The 12,930-nt window shown below is 44.4% G+C and overlaps 1 protein-coding gene across 4 annotated transcripts in view; it reads right to left on the minus strand.

Annotated features, from left to right (window-relative positions):
• Positions 1-12,930, minus strand: part of STARD7 (StAR related lipid transfer domain containing 7) — a 44,042-nt gene that overhangs the window by 22,729 nt on the left and 8,383 nt on the right. For 3 of the 4 annotated variants that reach the window (XR_012496473.1, XR_012496472.1, XR_012496471.1), the window contains exons 3-6: positions 12,833-12,882; positions 11,414-11,524; positions 11,253-11,335; positions 10,202-10,301 (exon numbers count right to left, since the gene is read on the minus strand). Coding sequence is in view for 1 of the 4 variants with exons in the window: in XM_019725876.2 (XP_019581435.2) it covers positions 3,193-3,377; positions 4,207-4,291; positions 10,202-10,301; positions 11,253-11,335; positions 11,414-11,524; positions 12,833-12,882 (614 nt within the window). In the remaining 3 variants the exon portion in view is untranslated. Of the gene's footprint in view, positions 1-1,519; positions 3,378-4,206; positions 4,292-10,201; positions 10,302-11,252; positions 11,336-11,413; positions 11,525-12,832; positions 12,883-12,930 lie in introns of those variants that run through there. The other variant, XM_019725876.2, reaches the window with a different exon arrangement.

The following is a 12,930-nucleotide window of genomic DNA, read 5'->3' on the forward strand; positions in this document are numbered from 1 at the left end:
AGGAGGCTCAAATGTTTAGGGGTGAAATATGTTTGCAACTTACTTTCAAATGGTCTTGAAAAAGCATATTAGTCTACTTGAGCCGCCATAATAAAATCCCATGGACTTAACAGAAATTTATCTCACATTTCTAGAGACTAAAAGCCCAAGATCGAGGTGCTGGCTGATTATTCCTGGTGAGAGCTGCCCCTCTGATGAAGATCTCCTGTGTCCTCACATGCTGGAGTGGGAGAACAAGCAAGCCTCTGGTGTCACTTACAAGGGCACTGATCCATCATGGGGGTTGCACCCTCAGATCTCATCTAACCCTCATCACCTCCCAATGGCCCCACTTCCAATGCCATCAGTGGGGGTGAAGGCCGCAGCACGTGAATTTTAGGGGACACAGTTCAGTCTGTAGCAAAGTGTATGTAGAGAAACGCATACACTACAGCAAGTTAACTGCCTGTAAAGGTAGGGGGAGGGTACACAAGGTTTTCTTATTACTTTCAGCTTTTCAATATATATGAAAAATGTCCAAGTAAAAAGTAGGAGGAGTCTTGAAGCTGCTGGTGGCATAAAGCCTGGGAAAAGCTGAGGGTCTCATGAGCACTGTCTTCAAGAATGTGAAGAGCTAGACCATGGCAGCATTGTCCCTGCCACTCCAGGGACAGGGTGGACTCACTGGCAGATGTACGGAGGCACCTCTAGTCTCAGCATGAGGACTTCCTGAGCCAAAGCTGTGGGGCACCAGGTGTGTTGCTCTGGGAGACAGCTCAGCTGCCCTGGGTCAGCGGTGCCTGGGGGACCACACCAGGGACGCTTGCAGGGGGGGCCGAACAGCTGGCTCTCAAAATTTAAGATTATACAGAATTTTAGATTATGCCCACGAGCGTACGATGTGATTCGTCTACAAGGGCAGGTGTCTTCCAGTGATTATCTTAGGAGACTCTGGAGGAAAGTTTGAAGAATCTGGGTGTGCATTTGTGTTCACCCAGTGTTTTCCACAGGCAAAATCACCATAAATTCAAAATTCCCATTGTGCTCCCATGTCTGTTATCAATCGCCTTGGAACACATCTGTATCCTGGCAGAACTGTCTGTGTGATCCTACATCCCACAGGCCACGTGGGCTTTGAACTCACCATGCTCCCTCTCCAACAGGGTCCTGAACTGCCCCCCACCCACAACTCTAGACCTGGGCTTGCTCGAGTCCCCTCCTCCTCTCCTTGCACTTTCCCAAGTTTTATGAGCAAAGCTCTAACACTGTTTCCTCCAAGTTGATCTTCCTTTAAAAGCAAAGGTCATGGATTAGGAGATCAAGACAAGAAAGCAGAAGAAGGTGGCTTGTTTTCAGCCACCAATGGTCACTGTCTAGACAAGGCAGTTAGCTGTTAGCCATACCAGGAAGGACCACGCCTGCTCCTTCCACATGCAGCTCTATGAGCAGAAACACTCTGCTTTGCAAACTTTATGATCAGGAAGAAACGGTAAGCCCAATATGCAAGGTCTCCCCATCACCATCTGGCCAAAGACAAACACTCTTTTGTACCAATATTTATGTATTTATGCACACATATGATAAAAATGTCACCATTAGGAGTGAAATCATCATGACATAAGCAGCTATACAGACCGACCCCAACTGCAGCCGAATTCCCAGACACCAAAACAAAACACAGCTGCTGACCACCTGTACACACAGTCACCCACACCCACCCATTCTCGACAGTCACAGGCGAGTTCCAACAATAAGCCAGGGCCTCCTCCCGGGCGTGTCAGGCCCTAGCAATGAGGAGAGAAATAATCAGTGACGAGCTGGGACTGCTTGACATATCTCTGCTCTGCCAATGACTCCGAGAAGGCAAGACAGGAAGCCCTGGGATGGTTCCTTGGCACAAAACTTCACAGGCAACAAAGAGGTCGAGGGGCTTAAGTTAGTCTCAGGTTTAGCTCCAAATAGGAAAAAAAGGGAAAACCTGGTCATTTAAATTCTAGGAAAAAAGGGGCGGGAGGGTTTCAAACTTGATCCCTAGTCTCCCGTCAGATGGCAGCATGACCACAGCAGAACCAGCGAGGCCAAACTGACACCATCTGATGTGACTTCATCCAAATGGCCTAGTTCAATTTTATTTTAGCTCTGAAGAGAGAAGGAAACACTTTCAGAAAAACAAAGGGTCACACAAACCATACCCCTGTTATATTAGTGTTTGGGGCAAGAGTACGTTTATTCGTTCACACAGCTTGTCTACAGCTCTGAGAGCGCTAGGGAGCGGCCCACCCCATTCTCTGCTTTCCGCCTTCCGAGATGGACAAGCCCTCGGCATCCAGTCAAACCTGAAGTGTAAAAAATAATGCCAGAATCAAAATGGTACCTTCTAGACAGTGGGACTATGGAGAAATTCTTTTCAACTCCCCAATTCCTACTTTTTGACACCAACATTTAAAAAACCTAAAGTGTGCTGTTTTGAGCATCTCCACTGACTCTCTGAAAACACTGATGATACAGACAGCTACTGTCTGAAAGGATTCGTTCTCAGTGTTCTTGGTAAATGGGCCAAGGAAGGAGGTGCCAGCCCGATTAACACCGCGCATGAATACAGAGAAGGGGCCAATCCAAAGGCTCTGTGTGGTCAATGGGATGGTATGTGGGCGGCAGAGAGAAATTCCTTGGTACAAACTTTATGTCCCGAAAGACAGAAGCAAGGTGAGGACAAGGCACTTACACTGCCAAACAACAGCTCACATCCCGTCAACACCAAGACTGTCACCAAGCACTGCACTCCCAACGACCCTTCAGTGAACCATCAACAGGCCACCGCACTTTCCAGTTTGACCGTCAGACTGGAGGAGTCCAAATGCTGCAGAACTAACGGTGGAAGCTGGAAAGCTGGCGGAGGAAACTACTCGGGAAGCAAAAACAAGTCATCCCCTTTTGGCATGAGTTGAGGTTTGTTCCAGATTAGCTCAGTGGAATACTGAATTGCAAAATGCTTGGCCTGAGAATATGACAACACCTCCACAGATGCCTCCTTCTTCTCCATTTTGATAAAGAGCAACGGGGGCTCTGAATGAAATCAGAACCAGTTATTGAATTATCTTGCACTGGTGGTTACAGCAGATGCCTTCTAATACATGTCCCCGTTCGGTAGCAGAGTGATAAGGGACCGAGGCAGGGCCAGAAGCAGCCTGTCCCTTCTTATCCTAAAGCCCTTCAAGCATACTCAATCCGGGCAGGGCCACAGCTACTCTCATTCTTCCGCTCGGAAGACGGGCTGGTGGCCTTGGCTTCACCGCCTATTTCCAGAGGCTTAGATGAGATGTAGTCCTTTACTTTGATCTCCATGTTCTTGGCTTTCAGAGTGGCCATGTGCAACTTCTCCAGGAAATCTGGCATGCCTGTCGGAAGAGGGACATGTGAGTAGGCTGCCAGACAAACCAGCAGTAGGCTCAAAATTAAAAGGCCCCATTTCCTTCATGGAAGAGCCCAGCCCTCCTTACAGAAATCGCTGCATGACTGACTACATGTGACAGCTGCCTCTCAGAATGTATACGGAGTGAAAACGAGCCATGACCTCTGAATTCTTTAAAAAGGGGTATTGATCAGGCCACCTAAATCCTAAATGGTTCTTTCAGGTGATGAAAACAACATTTATCAGTGGCACAGCCTATATATCTGCCAAATTTATTTAGACAAATGTCGCACAGAAATATAGTCTCCTCTCCATTCTCTCTGAGCTACAAGAAGCTGCCAGAAGAAAGCAAATCATAACAGGGTGTTTTTCAAGGCAAGACATGGGAAGGGAAGGGTGCAGTTACAGCCATGATGTGCAGCCTTCTAGGACAGGTGCCACCGCCCTTTTCCAGGTGGCTGTCCTCCAGACACCACATTTCTATGCCAGATGTTACGGCCTCCAACACTATCTAAGAAGAAACAATTTAAGAGCACTAATGTCCACACTCCATATTTAAGGCATTAAGCAAATGCTCTTCTTAAATCCCCACTCTGGGCACAGGTTCCTCTCTGGGACACCACACTTCTCATCCCTCCAAACCCCAGCCAGAGGCTTCCATATCGTCACAGTTTTCAATCCCAACTTGGAAGGGCGATTAATTTCCCCAACAGGGCTCCAGTGAATCAAGTACTCATCTTGCTGCCACTGAGAAGCGAGAGAAAAACAAACCGCTCAGCCCAGGCTGCAGGCCCTGTCTACAAGTGCCCACTCACCACTGGAAACCATCCAACTAACGCAGTAGCGAGGAAACACGGTCTGCGGATTGTCACTGTAGGTCAACAAGTAGTCAAAGCCGTTCTGGAAAAGAAAACCAGCCAGATGAAGAAACCTGAAATTACCCCGCAGCCTCCGCATCCTGGCCCACATAAAGGCTCACCTAAGCCTGGGGCAGAGGGCCGTTTTTCTGCCTGTGCAGAAGACAACACTGAAGACCTGAGAGGTTGCAATCTGCATGAAGGCCCGCTTGTGAGGCTGGCCCTCGGCTGGGGTCTGGGAACTTGGCTCCCAGAGTGTTCCCTGTCGACAGCCACCTGCTAAGGGCGGCTCCCTGCGCCTCGTCCGTCAGTGCACACACTGCGGTCTATGCTGGGCGAAGGCGCCTGTGACCAGCCCCAAGTGAAAATCTCAGGTGCCAAGTCTCTAATGGGCTTCCCTTGGCAGAAACGCCATACCCATGTTGCTGCATTTTTGTTGCCAGGAGAAGGATGTGTTGTGACCCAGATGGCAGGGGGAGAGCATGGGAAGTCTGCACATGGACCCCTCCAGAAGCCGCCTGTCTTTTCCCTGTGATCCAGCTGTGCGTCCTTGCTGCATCACTGTAACGAATCTCAGCCGTGAGAACAACTAATGCTGAGTCCTGTGAGTCCTTCTAGTGAATCTTCAATTTCAGGGATGGTCTTGGGGACCCCAATATATACCCCCAATGTCTAAACATCTTAATCTTTACCCAAATAGTATTAACAGCAAACATTTATATAGCGTTTAACTGCATGCCAGGAGCTGCTTCGACTCCTCACAATGATCCTAGAATGTAGGTCCTGTTACCCATTTTACAGATCAGGCAAGTCAGCAGAGACATTAACACGTTGCGTACGGATCACGAGAATCTTCACAAGGGATTTAAACCCCGCCGTACGCAACGTGTTAAGTACCTCTGCCCAAGGTCACCCCCATGTACTCAACGAGAGCCAGGATGAACCCGGGACGTGGATGGCGGGGCCTACGCACCTACTCTCTCATTGCTGATACAGTGAGGGCCGGGGGGGGGGGGGTAAGGATCTTCACAGGGGTCCTGACCCGAGCACCGGTCTGAACCGGTTATGCTCCACTCAAAGGGGTAAGACAGAGCCACACGTGCACCTGCACTTTTAAGGCAGACCGGCCATAACTCCAGCTGGCAGATATAGACTATAAACTCTTGTGCCTTTGCAACAAAGTCCACCTTCTTTTCCTGGAGTGAACGGTTTAACCTTTTATTCATTTACTCAACATATACTGGAATGTCTGCTATGTATCTGGCACTGTACTAGGTGCTGTAAACAAAAATATGCTAGTTCTTGCCCTCAGGGGCTCCCAATTAGGACAATCGGTGCCGTAACAGAGCTACAGACAGAATACTGTGTCAGTAAAGAGGAAGGAGGTAAGGCCCAGACGTGGAAACAGTAACTGTACCCACCACAAAGGCTGGTTATAGACCAAATGGGTTAGATACACGTAAAAGACTAAGTTATTCTTCCCATAGAACACTTGGACTTGGAAGTCAAAAGACCTGGGGTGTCATGCACTCTGCTTATGTTTAAAAAAGGAAGCCAAACTGAAAACAATGGCTACTTATGGCAGAAGGGAGGGACTAGGTAGGAGGAATAGGGATATAAACTAAAATTACTCTGAATATTTCTCATTTTATAGATCTGACTATAGAAACACAAATTTTTCTAGTCGTTGCACTAGTGACCTTGGTATTACTACTCTCAGGCTGGTGTGTGTGTGCTAATGAGTAATTATGTTGGGGTATGAGCTGAGAACTGAGTTTTTCAGGACAGGGAAAGAGGACAGATATAAGATATAAAATGTAAATAAAAACTCTACCATCCTGAATTGGAATCAGTAAATCCTAAGTATTAGTATGCACATACAATTTATCTTTCAAATAAACAAAACTTATTGCTTAGTTCTATCTCCTGAAAAGCTCGAAAAATAACAAGCCAGCCAGTAGCTGTGAGTAATCCTAGAAGATGAACTGTGGTACCTCAATGATTTTTCCTTAAGAGGAACCAGGGCTCCCTGAGGAAACGCCAATGTCCAGGTTTAGAGCTAAAATGATACAAGACAAACCTGGGACACCTGTCACAGCAGAAAACAAGAGTGCCCCTGAGGTCACAGGACTCGGGACAGGAAGAGGAAGCTCCCAGTGGCCAAACGTGGGGCTGTCTGAGCAACAGTAACTGTAATGGATTGAAGCTAACCAAACCCTGTGAGTTTCTAATGATATTTAAAAACAACAACTTTACCTATGGAGGATCCCTAGTTAAGAGAACCATTATTTTGAAAACTAGTAAATAAAGGAAACAAATCAAGCATTTCTTTTATGTCCCTTTCCTATGTAAACTACAGGAAACCAAAGAGCCAAGAAGGAAATTTTCCCTAAAGTATTTTAACTGATAAATGGAAATAAATGAAGAATGAAGGAATTACAAAATCGGCATTGTGTAACCCTAATGAAGTAACGGCTCTGAGCAATAATCATCAAGCACTTCTCAATTCACAACAAAAGCAGCCCTGCTTTCTAATGAAGGGGTCTTGCCCCGAACAACCTGAATCTGTCTGAGCCCCTAGATGTAACTGCCAATAATTATGAGGAGATACAGGGGACAGGACCCTGTTAATGACACTGTGCAGACCATGGGGACACAATCAGCAGCACAAAGAACTCTGCTCTTCAACAAATACAACTGCAGGAAAAGGAGGGGGACTTACTGATTTCAAGAGACTCAAGACGCAGTATGAATCAACTTCAACATCTGGATCTTATTTGGATCCTGAGTTGGATAAACCAGCTACAAAAAAATTCATGGACACTCAGGAAAATCTGAATATGGACTAGATACTTGACATTAGGGATTATTATGATATTGAGGTCATATTTATCTCTTTTTGAAATACATATTGAAGTATCTACAGAATTCTTCTTCCATGGGTTCCTCTACGGCAAAGCTAAAATCTGGGAAAGGGAGTGGGGAAGCATACAGACTGATCACTGTTGGAACTGGGGTGGATACATACGGTTCTCACTAACTCATCTTTTGTAGACATTTACACTTTCCATAATAAAAAGTAAAACAAAACACCATACCTTGGCTCAAGGACCTACTTTCCATCAGGCCAATCCAAACTCGGCTGCAAGTACCCTCTGCACAGGCCAGTGTAGCTTCCCACCCACCCCGAAGCTCTGCCTTCTGCTCTAAGCAGTGAATCCCTGAGCACAGCCAGGGCTCGCTCTCCCCTTTGTCTTGGCTGAATCATGTCTCCTACCCACAGTGCACTTACTGTTTTCCTCTATTGCAGTCTACCTGCCTTTTTACAAGAACCAACTCAAGCCTTACCATTTTCGTGAGCTTGCCACAAATATACTAAAAGAATACATAGATAACTCCAGTGTTCTCTTATCACAGCTAAAGACATTATTTATTGGGTGCCTACTAGATGCAACGCACTCACTAGGTGCCAACCGATGCCTTAGCTGTTTTACTTTCATGGTTTCTAAAGGCGGCAATACTGGGCCTCAAGTCACTTTTTTTTCAAATAGGAAATATATGGACAAGGTTCAAATGTCAACAGCACCATAAAGGAAAAGAGTGAGGTGTAAGTCTGCCTCCCACACTGTTCCCAGCCTGAGCCAGGCCCCTTCCTAAAGGTAACTGGCCATCAACAGCAGCATTACTTTTTTTCTGTCTTCTGAAGCAAGGACTTTCAAACATTTTTAACTACAATACACTGTAAATAATCCTTTCTACACTGCAACCCAGTTCACTCATAGACACACATTCATACATACTTACGTATGAGGTGTGATCATAAAATACGGTGAATGTTTAAATTAAAAAAAACTTATTACAGTAAAAGACACATTGCCATTAATCCCCCTCAAATATTTCCCTCACTTCAAACACATTTATCCCATCATTCTTGCTACTTTCTGAATAAGTTCTGGAAGTCCTCTTTTGTGAGTGTCTTTAGTTGCGCTGTCATGGCTGCCTCGAGGTCCTGAATCATTTTGATTTTGGGAAAGAGCCAGAAGTCACATGGTGCCAGATCCGATGAATAAGGTGGATGAGGACACACCATAATGTTTTTATTGGACAGAAACTGCCATACTAGAAGCAATGTGTGACATGGAAACTTTCCATTGTGATTGAAAAATGTGAATGCTACTGCCGTGTGCCATCCAGCGGAAAGGCTGGCATCTTCAATTCGGGGAAGCAGAGCGTCAAATCTTAGTAACAGTGTGTGACAAGTTTCAACTTGTTCAGTGCAGTCAGTCGGGTGTGAGCTACGGTTGAGAGAAGGTGTGTTTTAAAGTGTGCCGTAAATCATCCTCCATCATGACAACACTCCGTGTTACACATCACTTCTGGTACAGCAATTTCTGTCAAATAAAAACATTGTGGTGTGTCCTCATCCACCTTATTCACTGGATCTGGCACCACGTGACTTCTGGCTCTTTCCTAAAGTCAAAATGATTCAGGACATCGAGGCAGCCATGACAGCGCAACTAAAGACACTCATGAAAGGACTTCCAGAACTGCTTCAGAAAGTGGCAAGAACGATGGGATAAGTGTGTCCGAAGTGAGGGGGATTATTTTTATATTTTTTATTGGGGAACAGTGTGTTTTTCCAGGACCCATCAGCTCAATGTTAAGTCGTTTTTTTCTTCTTTTCAATCTAGTTGTGGGGGGCGCAGCTCAGCTCTAAGTCAAATCATTGTTTTCAATCTAGTTGTGGAGGGGGCAGCTCACTGGCGCATGTGGGAATCAAACCGGCAGCCCTGATGTTATGAGCACCATGCTCCAACCACTGAGCCAACTGGCTGCTCACCAGCAGCTCAGCTCCAAGTTCAAGTCGTTGCTTCTTACTGGTCCATGTGGGACTCAAACCGGCAACCTTGTTGTTAAGAGCTCGCATTCTAACCAACTGAGCCATCTGGCCGCCCAGAGTGGGATTATTTTGAGGGGGATTAGTGCCAATGTGTCTTTTACTGTAATAATTTTTTTTATTTAACTATTCACCATATTGTTTGATCACACCCTGTAACCAAACAAAAGTCTCATGAAATACTCAGATAGTTTCTATTCTGTTCTACTTACTCTTTTCCTTTTTTAAAAAAGCTGGGTATAATGCACTAAATTAACTTTGTCTTCTATTAATGGGTAGCAGCCCATGGTTTGAAAAATACTGCTCTAAAAATAGTACAGAAGTAAACACACAGATCTCCTAAAAAGAGAGTCCAACACCACATTGAGGTGAGCCACCATTTCTCTGCCACAATTCAAGTCCCACTTCAGGTGGTATAAATAAAACAATGAAAGCATATTGAAGAACATAGTTCAAATAGCTCTAAAACAAACAAAAGTGATGGGACAAAAGAATGCCATTATAAAGTGAAACAGAACTAAAAATAGCAACCACTGGAACCTGTAAGTACACTCAATGAAGATTTGGCTAAGAAAGCAGAAACAAGATGCCCCATTAAGTTGAAGAAAATATTCCCGAAGAAAGGTCAAAGAATTTTAAAGAAGGCAGAGAGCATTAGTCTAAGCCTCTCATCTTACAGACAAGGAAAGGGAAGGGACATTTTGATGGAGAAAGTACCCGCTTTAGTTCCTAGAGAATACTGCTACACAGAGGAATAGGGGCTACACCTTAACCGTCTCAGATAATGGACTTTGTCATGGGGGACCGTCCAGGTGTACCAGCCCATAGCAGGGTTCCCAAAGTGGTTTCCAGACCAGCGGCAGCAGCCTTACTTGGGAACTTCTAAAAAATTCAAATTCCCAGGCCACAGCCCAGCCCGGTACCTTAACCAGCTCCAGTGGATTCTGAGAACCACTGCCCGATAGCAACCCATACCCTCCCCAGTTCAGATCAAAGACAATCCTTGAGAAATCCCAAAGCCTCTACACATCACCTCTTGCATTATGGAAAACTCACCTCATCAAATGACTTGTGGGGACGGATGACCATCTGGGATTCATATGATCTGACCCTTACAAACTCCGGAGACTCTGGCACACTAGGGTGCTCCACAGCGCTGGTAAGGAGAAAAGTGAAGGAAACTCTGAGTACCATCAACATACAAAACAGCACAGGAGCTCAAGTTAGGGAAATCTCAAAAGCTGGCTCTCATTTTTAAAATACAAGAGGATCTCTGAGATGAATGAATACAAACTAAGTTCTAAAAACAAAGGCTTTCCCTGGTGATCCCCAGCTCACTAGGCTTTGTGTTGAAGACAGAGAGCACTTCTTCTTTTAATTATCAGCATTAAGAAACTGAAGAAATGGTTTCATGAAAAGCTTATATCCCTCCAATCTCGTGTTCTAGCTGGGATGGATTGGGCCTGGGCTTCACTCCTCAGGGCCTTGAGAACATGCAAAGCCACCTCATATGAAGTGTGATTAAAAAATACAGTGAATGTTTAAATAAAAAATTATTGTAGTAAAAGACACACTGTCATTAACACCCCTCACTTCGAACACACTTATCCCCTCGTTCTTGCCACTATTTTAAGCAGCTCTGGAAGTCCTCTTTGGGAGTGTCTTTCCTTCATCCTCCATCATGACAACGCTCCATGTCACACATCGCTTCTGGTACAGCAATTTCTGTCAAATAAAAATATTATGGTGTATCCTCATCTACTTTATTCACCGGATCTGGCACCGTGAGACTTCTAGCTCTTCCCCGAAGTCAAAATGACCCTGAAAGGAAAACGTTTTGAATCGATTCAGGACATCAAGGCAGCTACGGCAGCACAACTAAAGACACTCAGGAAATAGGACTTCCAGAACTGCTTCAGAAAGTGGCAAGAATGAAGGGATAAGTGTGTTTGAAGCGAGGGGGAGTATTTTGAGGGGGATTCATGGCAATGTGCTTTTTACTGTAATAAATTTTATTTAATTTAAACATTCACCGTATTTTGTGATCACACCTCATGTATGAATGAAGGACACAGCTAACGAAACTCAGCAAGGTAACCACACATACCGTGACACCAACACCATCACGTTGTTTTCCTGATCCACGCTGTACCGCCGAACATAAACATAATCCCGTGAGTACATTGGATACTAAGGAAAGAAGAGGCAGGGTTATTGTTCAGCCTCACATGGACGTGACGGAAGTGAAACCGAAGCAAAAACACTCACAGGAAAATGGGTTACCCAGTGAAGAACCTCGGAACCACTGACCATGTCTCTCTCAATCACTTCCAGTTTGATCACCAAGGCATCCCACTTTTTCCTGTACTCTGTATCCAGCTGCGGGAACAGGAAAGACCATGAAGACCCAAGAGATTCAAACAAAAATGCAGAAGCCTTCTCCAGATGCTCAGGCCTCCAACCCAAGGACTTATTCTGAAACAGTATTGAACCTAAAAGATAGTGCCTAAATGTGAAAGACACGGCTGTGTTTACTACGGATGTGTGTACACAGATGAGTCCCTTCTTGCAGATGAATACCGTTACCCTGAAGCTGAACCTTAACAAGACAAACCAATGAAAAATGTAAGAAAAAAATTACTGTAACAGGTATGTCTGGAGAAAATAAAATAGATATACGTGTACAGAAACAATTCTAAAAACTTTCAAACAGACAAAAGCCCAAAAGTATGAGCAGACACCTTACACAGAGAAATGCGAGTATATTATAAATTATATTATAATTTATAAGTTTATTATCAATATATTATATTTTATAATATTATAAACTTATAATATATTATGAATTTCTAATATCACTAGTAACTAAGGAATTTCAAAATAAGACACATCCTACACACCCAAATCAACAAAAATTCAATGAAAATTGACAAAATTCAAGACTTAGGGGAAAGCATGCACTTGCATATTATAGTGGGTATTATAATCAATTCGTTACTCAAAGTTCAGCAAAACGAATGAAAAATCCAGGAAGGAAACAATTTTTTTGTAGAACTCTGCATGGGCCCACCTCTCCTATTCATATGTTTGCCCCGGAGGAAGAGAGCAGTCTTTGTGAACAGACACACTTCATCTTTATTAAGAAAATACCTTCACTGCGGAAATGTTCCAGATTACTAAATCCTGACTGGATCTGTACTAACAGGGAAAATGCTCTAAGAGACATTACTGGGTCAACACATAAAATTGGAATACAAACAGAAGATTACGCAAGTGTGGCATCAATGTTAAATTTACTGACTTTGAATATGGTACCATGGTTAGCTAAGAGAATATGTCTAGAACTTAGGATAAAGGGCCAGGTATGTACCTTACCCTCCAATTGTTTAGGGGAAGAAAAATGGTCAAGCCTTATAAAACATATAAAAGTATTCAAACCCGTGCTTCCATCTGCTCTTTCAACAGCCCTGTGAGATGAGGGGTAGACTGGTCTCATTCTCACTGGGCAAAGAAATTATGAATCAAATATTTACCCAAATGCTACCCAACGTGAGATGAGGGATATAGAGATGGATGGATGTACTGAAGCCAATGTCTTCTGAGTCAGAGAAATTATTTATGTGTGGACTGTGGGAAGTTGATTTCTAGGCTTAGAGGCTCCAAATGTGGGAAGAAAAATGTACTCACCTGGACATTGAAGAACTGCCGGGGTGTCACATCTGTGTAGGTTCCAAAGACTAGAATGACAAGAAAGAGTAAGGGGTTTGCCACACTCTCATCACTCA

Source organism: Rhinolophus sinicus, linkage group LG05 (assembly GCF_036562045.2).
Source record: "Rhinolophus sinicus isolate RSC01 linkage group LG05, ASM3656204v1, whole genome shotgun sequence".
Taxonomy (NCBI): domain Eukaryota; kingdom Metazoa; phylum Chordata; class Mammalia; order Chiroptera; family Rhinolophidae; genus Rhinolophus; species Rhinolophus sinicus.